General features: G+C 42.8%; 1 protein-coding gene across 2 annotated transcripts in view; it reads right to left on the bottom strand.

Annotated features, from left to right (window-relative positions):
* The window catches only part of RASSF9 (Ras association domain family member 9), a 33,935-nt gene extending 28,639 nt beyond the window's left edge, over positions 1–5,296 (bottom strand). The window contains exon 1 of one of the 2 annotated variants that reach the window (XM_073327609.1): positions 5,029–5,296. In XM_073327609.1, coding sequence (XP_073183710.1) covers positions 5,029–5,075 — 47 coding nt within the window. In that variant the 5' untranslated portion in view covers positions 5,076–5,296. Of the gene's footprint in view, positions 1–4,288; positions 4,337–5,028 lie in introns of those variants that run through there. The other variant, XM_073327610.1, reaches the window with a different exon arrangement.
* Between the last annotated feature and the right edge of the window lie 14,540 nt (positions 5,297–19,836).

Below are 19,836 nucleotides of genomic sequence, written 5' to 3'. Positions count from 1 at the left end.
CTGTACAGCATTTGTCTGTATTGCAGCTGCTTACCTACTTGAGACTTACATGTTATTGTTTTTTTAAAACTATACGTACTCCAATACAAGACTTGTCTGTTTTGTCCACCTGTTGCATTCTGTCTAATACTGATAGACTTCAACAAAGGCCCCTAGATTGTAAAATTTCTGTGGCAAGGATGGTCTTCTTTATTATGTGCCTATTCAGGATCTAGCACTATGGGGCCCTGATCATTCATTCATTGATTCCTAGGAACTACCTTAATAACAACAACAATAGTGACAACAGTCCAGCCATTTGAACATGTGACTGGGAACCAGAAAGTCCTACACTCCAGTACCGATACTAACTTGCTGTGTGGTCTATGGCAAATCACTTTACCTTTTGCCTCATCAGTGAAGTATCAATATGAATTAGTACTCACCTCCTTCCCATACAAGGATGTTGTAAGAATTAATAAATGTTTGTACAGCATTTATTATTTAATGTTTGCAGGTTATTTTAAAATAATAATGTTTGTAAAGTACTTCCATCTGTTTTGCATATTTTATTATTATTCAACATATAAATTCAAAGAAAACAAACTAAGAATGTTGGAGCTCGGGCAAAAGGGTCTGAGGATACGTTTTCAGACCATTCTATGAGATTTAGCCCTGTCACTAATGTGACTTTTATGGAGGATACAGAGTTAAAATCCATCCTGCCACTGAAAATCTACTTCTCTATACTGAAGTCATTCCATGTTCAGCAGCACAGTTGATCCCCTTTTTCCATTCATACACATGAAATTCTAATTTCTCACCAGTGCAATAAAAATAATTTATCAACAAGATTGGTCTTTTGTTCCATTGAAAACATTTTTCTTCATCTGCAGTGTTTTCTCACCCCCACGGAACATTATACTGGTGTTTCAGATTCGTTTCAACTTTGCTTAAGTATTGTTCTTCCTCCAGAAGGTATAGTATTACACACAAGTCTATTAGTCATTCCATTTACTCCACTACAATTTCAGTCTACTCTCCCAGAACAGTAGATAATTAACTCTTTAGAAATAAAGCTAGTGTTTTGCCAGACATATAGCTCTTCCTGAAAGTGAAGCAGGCAGCCATGTACAGGGATCACTACAAAATATTTGCAACCAGATTGGTTCTTGCGACAAAGCAGACAAGTTGGACCAGAAAATAAATTATAATATGTGAGCTTGGGGCCAAAAAGACGTTCCTTTCTCTGACGGCAGAGCAACATCATTAATATTAATTTGTATTACCATAATGCCTAGGAGCCTGGTCCTGGATCAGAACCTCATTATACTAGACACTGTACAAACACAAAACAAAAAGACAGCCCCTGCCTCAAAGAACTTGCATGTAGTCATGGACAACACTAATTTGGAAAATATACTATGTCACCACCCTGAATATCTTCCCATTTCTAAAACTGAACCTGAATTCAATTTTAGGTTCTGAATAAGCCCCCAAACACACACTCCAGAGTCCAGGTGGGATTGGAACAAGAAGTGCCAAAATGGCACAAGATAGTCTGCTCTCATGGTAACCCCATCCAAGAAGGGAAGTGTCAGACATTGTGTATATGTTCTCATGAGACTTCCAGCCCGATTTATATGAGGTTGCGATAATTCAGATCATCATTGGAACTGAGTTCTTAGCCAATCCAAACCCAAATGCTGAGCATTTCGAGTGTCCCTTCACCAAGGCTTAGTATGTACTGCATCACACTGACTTATAGACCTGGGGAAAATATAAGCAGTTGGTATCAGGATCTGAACAGGTTCAGTGTGAAGCCAGTAGAGGAGAGGCAGTGGGGATCTAGAGTCAGTGCCAAATGGGTATTGCTTAAACCAAGTCTTTGACCTAACTGGCTATCCTGCCCCGCAGCGAGTCCTCAGGGGCTAGTTGGGTATTAATTGGGAAGGGCCATTCAGTAAGGACTGCATGCTTGGCTTGCCTCCATTCCCACATCAGAGCCCAATGCTGAACAGCCAATCATCGCTCAGGGCAGAGAACAGGCTAAATCTGATCAGCAGAGTGGCTTTGCCTGCATGAACTCAGTGGCTACCGGTGCAGGGCTCAGAAATGAGCAATAGACATGGAAATGTTCATGAAGCAAGAGCAAAAGCAATAAATATAAATAACGGATTTGTAATAGTAATGTCCAATCAGCAAGCAACAGTGTGTGTATGTAAATAAAACACAAATGGTTGTAGCAAACTTAAGGCCATTATGGCTGAGTTATGCAGACAGCTCCAAAGATATTGCTCTGGCTGTTTGCGCCTAGCAATATAGATTGGCACTTGCAGGAGATCTGCATGAGGGCGAGGGACCCTCACCTCCATGCCTGGTCTAAAAATAAACAATTTGTGAAATTAGATGGCATGCTAGATCTATGAGGTAGTTGAGTTTGCTCTGAAAAATCAAGGGGACCGGCCTCGATGAATGAGAAAATATGATTGAATCTTTCTTGGTATGAAGTGGGCAAGGAATTCTGGAGTGATGGATATGGTAGTGACAGAGCCAGCAATTTTCAAAAGTACCTATGTGACTTACGAGCCTAAGACTCAGTTTCAAAAGTCATTTAAGGCCAGATGTTAAAGGCATTTAGGCGCCTAATTCATTCAAGGTGATTTAAACATCTAGATGCTATTGAAAATTCTCCTAGGTACCTATCTTTTAAAATATGGCCCATAGGCACTTAGGAGCCTTAGTCTCATTGAAAGTCAATTGGGCTAAGATTCCTAAGTTATGTAGATGCTTTTGGAAACTGTAGCCTATGCTAGCTCTGCCCAGATGCACTGTATATCCTGCTCTAACCACCGGATAACACTGCCTCCCAATGTCAAGCTTGAATGGCACTTTCAGTTCAGTGTAAGGTTTGAAATAAGCTGGCAAAGATGGCAGAACCCATTTACCATCTCTACGAGCTAACCTTGAATTCTCAAGTACAAATCTGTTCTAAGAGAGAAGTTTAAACATATACACTTAGGTTCCACTGTTTGAAAATGCAGTTAGGGAAGTTTTTAAAAGAACCACTTCTCTCCCCTACCCCAACCCTTATTATACATGGACAGGACTTCTACATCCCCTCCTCCTCCCCCTCATCTTCCATTAAAACACCTGTACCAGTCAGAATTGATATGCCCTTTTCAGAGAGAAACTGGAAGTAAAAAAAAAAGCTTGTCTCAAGTTTTTGGAGATTCCCCTCAGCTTTTCATTGTAATTCACACTAAAACGCTTTCTATATTGACCTTCATTCTGTAAAAAATGGACATAATTAGCATAAGGGGTGTATTTTAAATCAGAAAGAGATTCACAGCTGAATGAAAGGGAGGGGTATTTCTGGGTATATGTATTTATTCAGTTAATTGATTTCAATATAATACAATTCTTTTTTTTTTTTAAGTATAAGAAAAATACAGTAATTTTATGTACATTTAGTTTGGTCTAAAATAATATATCAACCTTTCCAGAAGGTCGAAATTCCCTTATGAAAAATACTAATTATAGTCCTGTTCCCATACACTTTTGTGGGCAGTATCCCATGCTATTAGTGATTCTAAAATAATATACTATTGTTAATGAAGGCCCTAGCTGATGGAGTGATTTGCTTTCATTAATTTGTTGAATTAATAATTCACTAAAATGTACGCACAATCTCAGTATAAATCTTTGGCATAACCCTGCATGGAAACAATGAACAAAAAAGAAAAAAAAAATCCATAAACTTACTTCAGATAAAGTTAGGAAACCACAAATACAGTCACATTTTGGGCCCAATCCTGCCCACTAGGAAGGGATCAGGATCACGATGAACGAAATTCCAAATGCAGGAGAACATGAAGTAAAGAGAACCACAGAGGCTTTCACAGCCGGCGTTTTAGTGACCGAGTTATGCATGGCATTAGCTAGACCTGTAGAGTCATTAGCAACTCGAGACTGAAATAGCATGTGCTCTCCATGAAAACTTGCATTTAAATCTTTAGTGCCATATTAGCACTTAAAATAATTACATAATTCCATACTGTGCAAGCTTAGTTCCCCTTCCAGTCTATGCAGATGGCATGTAGAAGCAAGTCTGATTCGGGGGGCGCGCCAAAATCAACCTGTATGCTTAGCACTCGCAGCAGCGAACCTGAGCTGATCAGAAACAGTTTTCTTAGCAAAAAGAGGGTCCCAAATTCAGGGCGCGGGAGAGGGACACTAAAAGCCGCTCAATTCTCCACGTACCAGATTCGAGTCACCATGCTACCCCCCGTCCCCACCCCAAACTTACAGTTAAAGGGACGTGTTAAGAAACGGGAGGGATCCTTGGAAGTTTTCAGGACCCAGTTCCTACATCCAGGCAAACTTCGGAAAAAGCTGGGGGGGGGGGGGAGGAGGGAGACCGATATCCCCACAGCAGAGCCTGAAAGTCGATGCAGCAACACACCGCTTTCAAATAACCCACTCAACTCCCACTGCTTCTGAACTTCCAGCAGCAAGAAGCAAGCCCTGGTGCGGGAGAGGGGCCGGATACTTTTTTTTTTTTTTTCCAGCCTTGATTAGAGGCGCTCTAACCCTGGCTGCAATGAGCTACCACCACGCATGGCAGCGTTAACATCCGGATTTCAATCATTCCTTTGCACTCCTATTAATCTGCAGCCTGCTACAAACGAGGTGCCCGAGATTTTAAACCACCTGGCTGGCCTGGGAGCACTGAGGGCCCCCAAGGCTAGGGAATCTGTTAAATTAGAGCTTGCCCTTCCTATTGAAAGTGTTGGCCGGGATTTAAACTAGGCATCGGGTGTGAAATATGCACAGATCGGAGTAAGGAGACGCAGCCCTTCTGGCACACGCGGATCAATAGCCCTCCAACACGTTAAACTGACTCACGAGCCCTTAGGAAAGTTTCTAAGTCACAGTTTCGGGGGGAGGGTGTCAACTTTTCCCAGCAACGTGCACTCCCCCGAGAAGTTACCTGACTGCAAAACGACACATCCAGTGCCCCAGCGCGACCACACACTCACTCTTTACCTGCTTTTGTGCCTGGTCTTTAATAGATTCCTTCCAAAGGGAGCCATAGCCACTCCAGCGGCCGAAGCACGACATCAACGCGTCCAAAACCAAGGCTGGGGTGTTCTTCCCCCCCGCTCACCTCCTCCAGCTTGTTAGTAGTCACCAAGCGTAGCGATGGGCTGGAAGTTGTGCAATTTGCTAACTCTGAACTACTGGTTTCTTGTTGTTGCTGCACCTTTGGAGTCCTGCCCAGCTGCAATCTTCAAGGAGGCGTTTATGAGCAGGAAAAGGGAAAAAAAAACCAGCAACCCACTTTCTATTGTGATGTGAAGTTATTTGCAGAACTTGCTAAACTTTCAGCCTTGCCAGCCGCTAAGGCACCAATCAGCAAAGGGAAAAGGCGATTTGACTCCAGGAGGGAGCGAGGCAAGAACGCCCAACAGAAGGATTCAAACTTTCTCCACCAAGTTCCAGCCACTTAAGGTCAAGTCCAGCAGCTAAAGAGGAGCCTTAATGTAGGGCAGATAGTAGTTCTTCCACCAGTTCTAGTGCATAATAATAACCTGCCTTACAAATCAACCTGTAGCTGCTTCTCATTTCAGGGTGACAAAGTAGGTCACAGCTACCTCTCTGGCCCCTCTGTGCTTTTAGGTAAACATTGGATACTTTGCTAGGTGCATATAAACCTTTAGAGACTTTGATCTGCAAACCTCACTCAACAGCCACCTGTGGCTTCATAACACTTCCCAAGAGGGCCTGAATTTCAAAAGTGCTGAGAACCCCCAATTTTAGCTGAAACCCGTGAGAACTGTAGGTGCTCAGCACCTTTGAAAATCGGGCCATAAAAGGGGGCTGTTAGGAAGGGAGAGTGGCCAGAAGAATAGAAAGGGACAATGCAATACCGCACTGACCTCCAACATAGTGTAGCTTTTTGGCTGAAAGAAAAGGAGGACTTGTGGCACCTTAGAGACTAACCAATTTATTTGAGCATAAGCTTTCCTGAGCTACAGCTCACTTCATCCGATGCATCTCACGAAAGCTTATGCTCAAATAAATTGATTAGTCTCTAAGGTGCCACAAGTACTCCTTTTCTTTCTGCAGATACAGACTAACACGGCTGTTACTCTGAAACCTGTCTTTTTGGCTGACTTTGTTAAAGGGGAAATAAGCATGTGTTAAAGTTGTTGTTTGTTCCAAAAACCTGGGCACTAATGAGTAAAGAGGATTAGTAATAAAGCTGTGAAAGGGGAAACATGGGTCTCATTGACTTCAATGGGCTTTCGCTGGGGATTACAGTGTAGAAAGGCAAACCTATTAAAGCAGAAAGCAGTATAAATAGGGAACTGATGGTGGAGGGTACTGGAGGCAGGGGAGAATGAACCTTTGCCCTGTAGCTTGTACAGTTATTTGCACCATTACTGAGTAGGTGTAAAATGTTTCCATTCTGAGTTCATTGCATTTTACACTCACTTTATAGTACTGCAAAGGACTATACCAAGCTGTAGGTGTAGTGGTTAATCAGGCATCCTGAATTTAGCCCTGTCCCACTTCTGCTGGTGTTTGTATTAAACAAGAGGAGTAATCAGGTAGGGTGATGGGTTTATCTAGAAGGGGCTTTGTCATTTTTGACATTGGAATAAAACACTCCCTTTCCCTACTAAGAGATAGTCACATCAGCCTGCAATAAATAAAGCTAGAGCCCATTCCATGGTTTACCTATTACTGGCAGCCCTGGGAATGCCCCACATACTTTCAGTTCAATCCCAGGTCTGTAAACTCCCTGAGCTGTGACTACAAAGAGAGGAACTGGAGTCACAGCTTGTTTGGGTGGGTTAAATTAACACACACACACACACAGGAAAAAAATCCCTCAGATTCCTGAGGCTGCTGCCAAGAGAAGTTTCATGAAGCAGGATCTACTCTGGGTATTAGGTGCCTGATCCAAAACCCACTGAAATCAATGGGAGTCTTTACACTGACTTTGGGTCCAGACTGATATGCTGTAGGTGGGGATTTCCTCACCTTTAAATGGTGACAAATATTTTCCAAATCCCCTGAGATGTCTGCAAGACAGTCTTGGCACAGAACTACTATTCCACTGCTGAGAATTTCTTAGAGTAAAATAGGTATTAAAATAAAGGGTTTTTCCCTCCTTCTTTCCCTTGTTGGCAAAGGTAACATTAAACAACTTTATCTGCTGTATATTGCAATGTGAAGCATTCTAATATTGCTCACTTACTTTTCTCCTCATTACAAAGATAAATGGGAATTGGGAAACATCTACAGCTGTTCTTACACTTCCAAATTAATCAGCAGTCACCTCACAGTATCAATTGATTGTAACTATTAAAGTATGATGTGATGTAGTGGCCTACTTGTTCCTTTTTTACCTGCAATTGCCAGATAAACTTAATCAAATGGATAGGCCTCGGGAAACTTAATGCTGTTATGCAAATAAATCACAAAGCAGATTTTAAAATAAATCTTCAGGGTAAATTTTATATACCCACACTTCATTGTGAAAACCTCTAAAGTTTCCATTTTCATTTTAATGGCATGAATTTGAGGAAAGACTCCTGCAATAACAACTGTACATTTCCATCCAAGTTTGAAATAACAGACCTTACCCTTTGCACACTTTCTGAAATGAGATTGAAAATATTTGTCTAGTTTACTTTAGAGAGGAGGCAAGTAAGAGGGGTCATGATAGGTATACAAAGTACCAGATGAGATGGGAGTTTCAACTGACTATTTCTAAAATGTAAGAAGAGGAAACATACAATGAAACTGAAAGGAAACAAATTTCAGACTGATAAAAAGAAATAGTTTTCTCACACAATGTACAATTAACCCATGGAACTCATTGTCACAAGATATCACTGAAGACAAAATGCTTAGCAAGATTTTTTTTTTTAATAGAAATTTATATCAACAAAAATAATACATATCGGGGATTCTCACAAGAAAATTTTGTGGCTACACTCTGAGGCCACCAACTCTTGCTGGTGCCCTATCTGACAGTTTTTCTTAAAATACTTAATTATCTTTAGGAAAAAACAAATAAATATGCACATATACATGTCCAAATCATTGTAATTTATTTATGTAGAGTTTTTTGCAGACTCAATAATAAAAATAATGGACAGTTGTCTCTATTCTTTACTGCACCTAAACAGACTAGAAACACAAATAAGGTGCTTTGTATGTTTTGCTTTTTTTGTTAATTTTTTTTTTTAGACTTGCTAGCTAGTAAGTCTGCTACTATGAAAAGTGATATTTGTTAATATCACTTTTCACAGCAGACTTACTCATCCCCAGCAAGCTGGGGGACAAACAAAATGCTGGATGGGGAGGTGGGTTAGGAGGCAGGAGAGCCAGGGGTGATGGGGGACTGGAGGAGGCAGTGGTGGTCGAGTGACGGGGGAAGGTGGGAGTGAGGTGCTGGAGCCTGGGGTCCGGCTGTACAGCTGGGTATTGGAGGAGGCAGCAGGGGCCAGGGGCAGCGTAGGGAGGGGTGATCCTGTGGCCGGAGTCTGAAGTCCTGCTTCGGGTGGTCCAGGGACACGCAGCTCCCATTGGCCGGGAATGATGTACTGGGAGCCACGAACTGGGAGCCACGGGCGGCCATGCTTATGGATGGTCAATGTAAACAAACTGTCTCATGGCCCACCAGCGGATTATCCTGACAGGCAGCGTGCGGCCCATGGGCCGCAGGTTGCCCACCACTGGCTTAGGATATTAAAGGTAAAAAATTCAAAAGCACCCAAATCATTTAGGAGCCTCTCGTGGAACATTAATGGGACTTAGGCCTGGTCTACACTACAATAAAAAACTTTTCAGCTGCTCCTGTACTTCATAACCTTTCTGTCATCGAATGCATGAGATAGAATCATAGAATATCAGGGTTGGAAGGGACCTCAGGAGGTCATCTAGTCCAACCTCCTGCTCAAAGCAGGACCAATCCCCAATTTTTGCCCCATCCCTAAATGGCCCCCTCAAGGATTCAACTCACAACCCTGGGTTTAGCAGACCAATCCTCAAACCACTGAGCTATCCCTCAAAACTGATGCTAGTGTTAATTACTTTTCAGAGTAGTAGCTCATTCTAAAGCCCAATTACTGATGAATAAACTGCTTTTTATGAATAACGCAGCAATAAGTAATTTGAACAGACCATCTCATCATCTGTTTTCATTAGTGCAGCCACTTATTGTCATTTCAATATCGGTATAACTATGTTGCTCAGAGTGTGAAAAATCCACACCCCTGAGCAACGGAGTTATACCAACCTAACCCGCAGTGTAGACAGTGCTATGCCGATGGAAGAGCTTCTCCCTTTGTATCAACTCTAGCAGAGGTTGATTAAATTACACCTAAGGAAGAAGAGTATTTGTGGCACCTTAGAGACTAACACATTTATTTGAGCATAAGCTTTCGTGGACTAAAACCCACTTCATTGGATGCATGCAGTGGAAAATACAATAGGAAGATATATATATACACAGAGAACCAAACACCTACAAGATCTCTATCAAGCGTTCTTACAACTACAATACCCACCTGGTGATGTGAAGAAACAGATTGACAGAGCCAGAAGAGTACCCAGAAGTTACCCACTACAGGACAGGCCCAACAAAGAAAATAACAGAACACCACTAGCCATCACCTTCAACTAAAACCTCTCCAGCGCATCAAGGATCTACAAGCTATTCTGAAGGATGATCCCTCACTCTCACCGAACTTGGGAGACAGGCCCGTCCTTGCTTAGGAACAGCCCCCCAACCTGAAGCAAATACTCACCAGCGACCACACACCCACAACAAAAACACTAACCCAGGAACTTATCCTTGCAACAAAGCACGTTGCCAACTCTGTCCACATTCAGGGGACACCATCATAGGACCTAATCACATCAGCCACACTATCAGAGGCTCGTTCACCTGCACATCTAACAATGTGATATGTGCCAGCAATGCCCCTCTGCCATGTACATTGGCTACGTAAAAGAATAAATGGATACAAATCAGACATCAAGAATTATAACATGCAAAAACCAGTTGGAGAACACTTCAATCTCCCTGGTCGCTCGATTACACACCTAAAAGTCACAATACTACCACATAAAAACTTCAAAAACAGACTCCAAGGAGAAACTGCTGAATTGGAATTAATTTTCAAACTGGACACCATTAAATTAGGCTTGAATAAAGACTGGGAGTGGATGGGTCATTACACGAAGTACAACTATTTCCCCATGCTTATTTTCCCTCCTATTGTTACTCACAGCTGAATGGGCCATCCTGATTATCAATACAAAAGGGTTTTTTTTTTCCTCCTGCTGATAATAGCTCACCTTAACTGATTGCTCTCATTATAGTGGGTATGGCAACACCCATTTTTTCATTTTCTCTGTGTATATATGTATCTTCCTACTCTATTTTCCACTGCATGCATCTGATGAAGTGGGTTTTAGTCCACGAAAGCTGAAGCTCAAATACATTTGTTAGTCTCTAAGGTGCCACAAGTACGCCTCGTTCTTTTTGCTGATACAGACTAACACGGCTACCACTCTGAAACCTAAGGAAGAAGCTCCCCTATTGGTTTAGTGGTGTCTTCATTGAAGCACTCTAGCAGCACAGCTGCATCACTACAGTGTTTTAAGTGTAGCCATGCCCTTAGTTTTTGGGTATATTTTCAAAAGTGTCTAAGGGCATGGCTACATTTGCAAATGTAGAGCGCTTTGAGTTAAACCCACCTTTGGAAAGCTCAGTAGGGAAAGCGCTGCAGTCTGTCCACAATGACAGCTGCAAGCGCACTGGCGTGGCCACATTTGCGGCACTTGCAGCGGCATTGGGAGCGGTGCATAATGGGCAGCTATCCCACAGAGCACCTCTTCCCATTCTGGTGCTGTGGCTTGTGGGAAGGGGGAGGGGAACGCGGGGCAGTTTGGGTCCTGTCCCAATGCCCCGTGATGCATCGGTTTGAATCCCAGCAATCCCTCTGCTTCCGTCCACATTTGGCACCATCTTTCAACGTTTTTTGTACTGCGCGCTCCGTCTTCCCTTTCAGTCTGCAGGAATGGAGACCGAACTGCTGAGGAGTATGCTGATGAGTCTTTCCAGTACGTCACGTTTGGCAGTCGAGTTATTCCTTATGATCCAAAGTGACAGTGAGGGCTCCGATGACGATATTGACTCGAGTAACACATATGTCACGAGTTTGCTTGTGGCATTCACGGACATGCTCACCACTGTGGAACGCTGCTTTTGGGCTTGGGAAACAAGCACTGAGTGGTGGGATCACATCGTCTTGCAAGTCTGGGATGACAAGCAGTGGCTGCAGAACTTTCGGATGAGAAAAGCCACTTTCATGGGACTGTGTGAGGCGCTCGCCCCCACCCTGTGGAGCAAGGACACGAAATTGAGAGTGGCCCTGATGGTGGAGAGCTGCCCTAGTGCTCCTCATGCTGCTGGCAGATCCTCTTTTCACTGTCCCGCCACTCCTGCACTTTATGATTTTCATTACTGCATTACTTCATGCAACATGTCTTCCTTGCTTCTACATGGCCTCTTTCTGATTCTTTGGAGTCTTTCGGCCGGTGATAACACGGATGGCTGAGATCTCAAGGTTACATCTGTAAAGGCAAAATGCAACACTTAACAGAGGCAGCATTGTTCACACCAGACAGAGCAATGATTCCCCCGTACTTAAGGGGAAGCACAGTCTACACAATAGCATAATTTGCCCAGCCCAAAGCGAGTGCATATAACCCACGGGAGCAAAAAAATGATGAGTAAGCACAGGGTCAGGCATGACTGATTGTTTCATGGCTGTCCTGTCCTCTGGATTTCTATGCCTTGGGGAGAGCCAACAGCAGCAGGGGGCCCCTATACTGAACACTGTCCCCACATTTTCCACAGGAATTCGTCCTGGAAGATATCTCGCTGCTGAGGGTGACCTGGGAAGCAAGGGAGGGTCTTCTACTACAATGTGGCTTCCACCCTGGCCCATATGCAGCTTGCTTGTGTGCAGCAATGGTCCCCCCCACCCTCACGGCACAGTGGCGCAGAGAAGTTAGCCTTACTGGGACAAGGACCACAGTGGCTCTCCTGAGAAACCTGCGCAAGCTCATTGGCCAAGTTCTGGATGAGACCTTTGAAGTGATCACTGAGGCCGATTACCACAATGTGAGAGAGCACCCCAATGCCCTATTCTGCATCTAGGCATGCATGCAGCCCTAACCCTCCTCACCCCAATAGCCTGCACCCCAACTTCCTTCCCAAAATAAAAGCCACTTACCGGGAACCTCCTCTGGTGTTTGTCCTTCCCCAAGCACCGGCTGCCACGACTGGCTACCTTCCTCCTGGTCTGAGAACAGCTCCTGGCTGCATGCATCTGGGGATTCCAGGCTGTCTTCCTCTGCCTCAGCACCCTCGCTCCCACTTTGCTGCTCCTACTCCTCCTCCTGTCTTGTTGAATCGGGCTCTGAGGTGTCCATGGTGGTACTCAGAGTGGAGGTGGGGTCGCCCCCAAATATTGCATCCAGCTCTTTGTAGAAACAGCAGGTCTCAGGGGCAGCACCGGAGCGGCTGTTTGCATCATGGACTTCGTGGTAGGCATTCCGCAGCTCCTTCACTTTAATCCTGCACTGCAGATCATACCGGTCATGGCCCCTTTCCATCATGTCCCTTGATATCTGCCTGAAGGTATCGTAATTCCTATGGCTGGAGCGCAGCTGGGTCTGGACAGCTTCCTCCCCACAAACATTGATGAGGTCCAGCACCTCAACACTGCGCCATACTGGGGCTTGCCTGGTGCGTGGAGGCATGGTCACCTGGACAGATTCGCTGAGAGCACTCCACGCCTGGCTGAGCAAACAGGAAGAGGATTTTCAAAATTCCCAGAGAATTTAAAGGGCAGGTCTGACAGTTGGTCACCTGAGGGCAGGGCAGTAGAGTTCAAAGTGATGACCAGAGTGGCTAGAACAGGCATTGTGGGACACTTCTGGAGGCTGATCAGAGGGCACTAACAGACCAGGTGCACACTGGCGCCGTGGCGCTCCAGCCAGGGTGCACAAAACGTTATTTCACTCGCCGAGGTGGAGTACCAGGAGCGCTCTAGCCGCAGAGTCAGAGCGCTCTATGTGCCTTGCCAGTGTGGATGGGTAGTGAGCTAGTGCACCCGGGGCTCTTTTAATTAGCTGTAACTCTCAAGTATAGCCAAGCCCTAAGTCACCAGAGCCTAACTAGACTAGACAAATCACTAGCAAATATGCTGCAGGGATCAATCCTTCACTGTCAAGAAGATGGACTAGATATGACCTATTGAGTCTTGTCAATCTCTAATTTATGTGTCTGAGTTGTATGTGGTGCTACATAATTTGCTTTATCCTCTTCCTAAGGCCAGATGTTCCATCTGAGAAATCCACTTGCCAGGTATTATGAGAGACAGAAATGCCCTTGGCTGTGCTGTTATCAACTGACCTTGAAACTTTTAGAACGGTAGAGTCAAAACACTACTGTCGGTTTCACTGCACTGGAGGTCAGATTTTCTAATTTATTTACAGTCATTCACTTGTATATTAAGGCCCTGATCCTTCACTCCTTGCTCAGGTAACACCCCCATTAGCTTCAATTAAAAGGATGCAGGAATACACTCTGCACGTGAATTTATTTCTGTCCAGGTATTATATCATATGGAGATTCCTGTTGAGGAATCTCTTTTAATTTTATGTAAAGTGAAGTGAGAGATAGATATAGTAACTGTTTCAATGCAGCATTGTCTTGCTTTGTGCCTATAATGAGGCTTAGGATTTAATGTATTTTATGATGCATTAATTTCCTGTTTATAAGGAAATTCTGTTTGTGAGATGGTACTGATCAAGTGGAAGGCAACTCACCACTCTGAAATCAGTTGAGCCCTATGCAATTTAAATTGAACAGTTACAATATAACACAATGAAAATATGAGCCTCTGCCTGACATACTTTTAGGTGCATTCAGTAAACTGAATTTTAATGCATTGTCAGTTCAGACCTCATCTTACTCCAGAAGTTTCCTAGTGCAATCAACAGCCACAACTCAGCCCTAATTGTTTCATTCAGCAGTTCACTTTACAAAGCTTTTCTAGTTTGTGGACAGAATTGTCCATTTCCTCAAGATGCATTGAAAATCTTATGCAATTTTCATCTTATCTATAGCTGATCTAATAGGACAAAACCATGTAAATATTTCACAAGTAAGTAAGACAAATGTTAATCATGCCGCTTAGTGCAAGACTGGAAGGAGCTCAGATATTGCAATGATTAGGACTATATAGGACTGGATATAATCCAATTTGCTGTTATTCATTGGGTCGTATTATTCATTCAAATAGAACTGGTTGCAAAGATTTGAAAACGTTATTTTCTCTTTCAGCTAAAAAAAAAATAGTGGCAGCACAGATTATTGATCAAATCATTAGACATCATGTGGACAGCCGCCAGTTTATTTAGGAAAATGTTTGCAAATCACATCATCTTCACAGATTTGGCAAGAATAATGTATTGCCTGAAAATTTTTACCAGAGGTGCACTATTCATTATTGACTAATAGTTATTGGTTATTCTTTTGTGTTAAAATACAACAATAACAAAAAGAAACTTTTATCCTAGTCATGAGTAGAAAATGCTATATAAATTAGATGAGTAATCACCTACCATGAATACTGAAAGTTAATAGTGTGTGAACACTTGTTCATAGAAGCTATTTAGTGAATACTTATAAATAACAAAAAGACAAGGTGAGTGATGTAATCTTTTATTGGACCAGTTTCTGTTGGTGAGAAAGACAAGCTTTCAAGCTTACACAGAGCTCTTCTTCTTCTCTCTCACCAACAGAAGTTGGTCCAATAAAAGCTATTGCCTCACCTACCTTGTTGCTCTAATACCTTGGGACCAATGTGGCTACACCACTGCATATATGAATAACACACTCAGAGAAATCCAGCTCAATTTGCAAATGGTTCACAAACAGAAGAAAGGCCAGAATTCTTCATATAGAGTGTTCATAATAAATAATTCAGCCAATGCTTATCTGGACAACATCATCACACTCACAAATGTTATTTATTTGAATATTGCCATTTCCTATTTTAAAGTGTGCTCCAGTTCTGCAAACACATATATCTACTCTTCATTTTAAGCATTTGAGTAGTCCTAATTAAATGCACGGGACTACTCCTGTGTTTAGAATTAAGAATGTGTGCAAGTGTTTTCAGGACTGGGCCTACATTGTGATTAGAACATGGGAATGTGGGAGTCAGGAGCCTTCCTTCACTCTATTCTTCTATACTTCACCACCGACATGCCACATTACTTTTGACAATTCACTTGCAGTCTGATCCTGCACCCACCATGGTCAATCAATTTCTTTTACCAGTGTAGCTTGTTTCACTCAAGTGGATGGGGGTGGAATAAACTATCCACGTAAGAGATTTGCTGATATAAACTCTGTCCACACTAGGAGTGCTTTGCCAGTATAGTATACTGGTATTCCTATGCTGGTAAAGTGTTCCTCATGTAGACATGGCCTTGATTAATTGATGTTTGTAAAACATTGAAATCTTTCATTGAAAGGTTGTATGTAAATACAAAATATGATTATTATTATTATTATGCAAAACAATATGCTTTCATTTCTGTGTCCATTGGGTTTCTACTTAAGTTATCTATGTTGCAAATTATTGTTTTCTCATATTTGCTGTTGTGACATGTCTTCTTATTACCATATTGTCTGTACTGTAATGGTTGCTTTTTAATCCCTAAGGATTTTCTTGAATGCTGTACATTCATTCATGGATAGACACTGAATCCGTGGGTGAGCCAGGGCTGGGGAAAAAATGGTGGTGCTGAGCACCCACCGGCAGCTCTCCATGATCAGCACCTCCCGCTTCCGCCAGTGCCTCCTGCCCACCGGCTGCCCCACCAATGATTGCCTCCCCCACCCTCCCAGCGCCTCTTGCCTGCCATGATCAGCTGTTCCACGGCGTGCAGGAGGTGCTGGTAGCAGAAGAGGAGGAGCGAGGGTGGGAAGAGGCGGGGCCTTGGGGGAAGGGGTGGAGTGGGGCCAGGGCCTGGGCCGGAGCCAGGGGCGTGCACCCCTGGCACATTAGAAAATTGGTGCCTCTGCATGCACGTCTCACCATACAGATGTGCAGTGCACATCATTTCTTAGGTAAAAAGGTTTTAGGTAAAAGGCTTGGAAGTTTCTGGGTGGGCATAGAACCTATTTGGAGTGTCATGATATGTTCACATAATGATGGCGACACAACTCTGTTAATTCTTACTTTGCATACTCAAAGAACTCCTGAGCGTACGGTAGGATGCATATCTAGCTATTAGGCTTAACAGTGATTTTCAAATGCAGTAGTGCCAACCCCAAATGTTCAAAAATAATGAGTCCGGCTCACCAAAAATCATGAGATTGGCTTTAGAATCATGAGATTATGTAAAAAGAATAGATTTGGGGTTCTTTTTATTTGCCTCCTATTTTTGAGCCTTTAGGGTGCACTGGGGTCACATTTTGGAGCTTTCTCCACAGGCATGGGGGCTAGAAACTTACTTTTTCTTTAAGGATGAAGCCTGAAATCATGACCTAGCCACTTGACACCAGGAGCTGAGGCTTTAAGGAAACCAATAATTATCGTGACAAAATCATGAGCATTGTCAACGCTGCAAATGATAGAACCATACATGTCCAAATCAAGCTCATTCCTTATGCAACCGGAATTTAAATAAAACTTGTATTTCTGCCTGATGTTGGAAAAGGAATAGAAAGAAGAATGGGCATGAAAAAGAGCTATTAAATTAAGTAAAGGAAAATGTGTAAATAAATTAAATTAGTGGTTCCCAAGTTTATCCATCCTGTGGCCCCATGTTACAATAAAAAGTTTTGGGAGCCCCCTCTCATAAATTTTGGGACTCTCCATATAGATAACCATAAAGAAAGGGGCATGACTGAAGCCCTTGAAACAGGAAGACCATCCCTAGTTGAGAACATATTGGTCTGTCAAAGCTGAAGATCTCAGCATAATCTTACTGATCTGAAAACATTTCTTTCCAGCAATAAAGACATGCTGCACTTCTATTGTGCACAGATGAAATATTCCTTAGTATTTTTAGCTCAAAAATCTTTCCACAGCTCTCTGATGTTTAAATAACTAGCAGAAGTGAAATTGTCTCTCAAATACAAAGAAAATAACAGCACAATGATCTGAAAGACTTAGGACGGTAGAAGGAGAGACAAAGTATAATGTATTCAAAACTTTCACAGTGTGCCCTCCAGTTCCTCCTGAAGTGATACAATTTAACCAATGCCATATGAGACAGCTCATGTTACCTACAATTATCATATGTGAGGGGAAACTGAGGCATATCTACATGCATGTCTGAATATCATGAGAAAGAGTGGAATTCACTCGACTGAATTCAGGCAGATTTCATTTCTCCTTCTCAAGAACTGTAGACAATCATTCTCATCAGTTCAGTCGAACAACAATTTAAGTGTTCTGTTAAAGCAACAGTTTCTCACTCTGGAACTGTTTCAGTTTACCAAACAATATCAAAGCATGACGGTTGGGGAGGAGTGGGGAATGTATGTATATACTATAGTATACGGCAAAGAGATTATCCACTCCTCCCGCCCCCACTCACATATATACATATATTCGGTACTGATATCATCTAATTACATTTCAATAAAAAACAGTGCATGTTTTAGTGGCTGTATCATGGATACTGGAGGCAACTGAAAGGTAAAATCACTGAGGTTATTTTGGAAAATATGTAATTATTGGTGTGGAAGAAATGCAGTCCTGAATGGGCACTTCTCTAGGAAACTCTGAGATGGAAGCAAAAGAAAATAGGTGAATTTTTCCAACCAGTGAATCAAGGGTGTCAACCTTCCCCGCCCTCTCTACCCCCCCCCCCAAAAAAAAACCCCAAACAACCCTGAAAACACTTAATTGTCCTTTACTGACACTCTGAACTCACATTTTACAACATTCGTTTGATGTCTGAGTGAAGGACACCTCCTTGTGGAGATCTCACCCCTTCTATCCAGAAAGGGGCTCTGCTGCCTCAGTGGGACCATTCTCTCTTCCTCCAGACCCAGGAGCGCTTTCTCAGTGCAGACCAGGGTCCACAATTGGGGAGGGGCAGGAGGCTGAGCAGAACAGTGGCATGGAAGGGGCTGGTGGGAAGGCAACAGCCATCATCTTCTGTTCAGACCCATGGACCATAACCAGAGAAGGGTTACACAGATGTGATTCAATTGAAGTCACAATGCCCCCAAGTCTGAGGGGAGGCCTTGCTCCCACTTCTGTGGGGGGAAGGGTAACTCCTCTATGAAATTCAGGATTCCACACTTTCCTTGTAGCACCTGCAGAGCATGGTTCCAAAACAATGTCATAGGACACTGTCAAACAGATAATATGAAAGTAAACCTGCTTTAATGAGATGAATGCAGCTGGGTGCATTTCTCCCCTTATTTTGCATCTGTCTAATTATTTCTGCTCCCTGGGTAGAAGTCTTTACCAATTATTTGATACTTATTCTCCTCTCATTTACCTGTAGCTTCTGCTATTCTCACTCCAGGACATTTAGCAGTTTGCTTCTCTTCTCTGTAGCTACTAACCCCATCATCTTTGGTGTCATCCACAGAATTGATTGCAGCTGTATTTACAGATACAAAAGACAAAGCAGATACACAGTGTGAATAGAGGTTAGTTAGTTTGTTCTTTTATTGGACTGCATCTAATAGGAAGAACCACTGTTTGATTACCTGCAGCTGTTTTTTGCCACTGTGAAAGAAGGTGGTGTGTGGGCCTGAGAGTGCTGTGCAGACGATGGTCTGAATGCTACTAAGATATGACAGGATCCCCACCCTGGCTGACATGTTTGAGGGGCTGTACATATTTTTCCTAGGTCATGAGGGTCAGAGATTTTTTTTTTTTTAAAGGGACTTCAACAAACAAAGTGAACCTTACAGAAAAAGAAACAATTACCTCCTAGAAAGCCTCCCAGGGCAGGTTCTTCTGCAAACGAAAGAAACACTTCCAAATAGGAAATGAAATAGGAATGAAAATAACTGATTTTGAGATTCAGCTATTAGAATGCTTACTATTCCCACTATGCAACATTTTAATGTAACAGTAGGGGAAAGCTGCAGACATAGCAAGAATCTGGAGGAAAGGAAACAAAGGACCAATGGGAAAAGAACAGGTGGCTCAATCTCACTTCGAACAAAATAAAACTACTCCAGGGTTCTGGATCAATGGTTCCTGACCCCAGTACATTTGAAAACGAGATGTCTAGAAGATACAGATGAATATGGAAGGGGGAACGTGGAAGCAAAAGAGATTTTGAACTACTTTAGTGTTCATGCCTGATTAGTTGCTAGTAGTGGGATAGAACCAGAGGCAGAACGGAGAAAGGTTACAGCATAACAGAACCCTAAATTATTCCCTGGGGATTTACAATCAAGAGAGAACCAGGATAAAAACTAGATGATCACATCCTTTAGTGGCAGTAAAACTGACAATCACTGACTCACTGGGGGACCCCCCACCCCGCCATCACTGTACATTTCAGTTGTGTAAGAATATGGGAATTATATTGTTGGAGAAACCCATGTCAGAGAGGAGACACTATATATGATTTCCATTCACAGAACTTTCTGAAAAAAAAAATAGCACATCCAGGGAGTAAACTTAGCTAATGATTGGTCTTTATACAGTGGGTATTTGTGATCCTCTGTAACCATAATATGAATGAATAGCACTGACTGTA

The sequence above is a fragment of the Lepidochelys kempii genome, chromosome 1, assembly GCF_965140265.1.
Source record: "Lepidochelys kempii isolate rLepKem1 chromosome 1, rLepKem1.hap2, whole genome shotgun sequence".
Lineage (NCBI taxonomy): Eukaryota > Metazoa > Chordata > Testudines > Cheloniidae > Lepidochelys > Lepidochelys kempii.
This window is presented reverse-complemented; position numbering and strand designations above follow the sequence as displayed.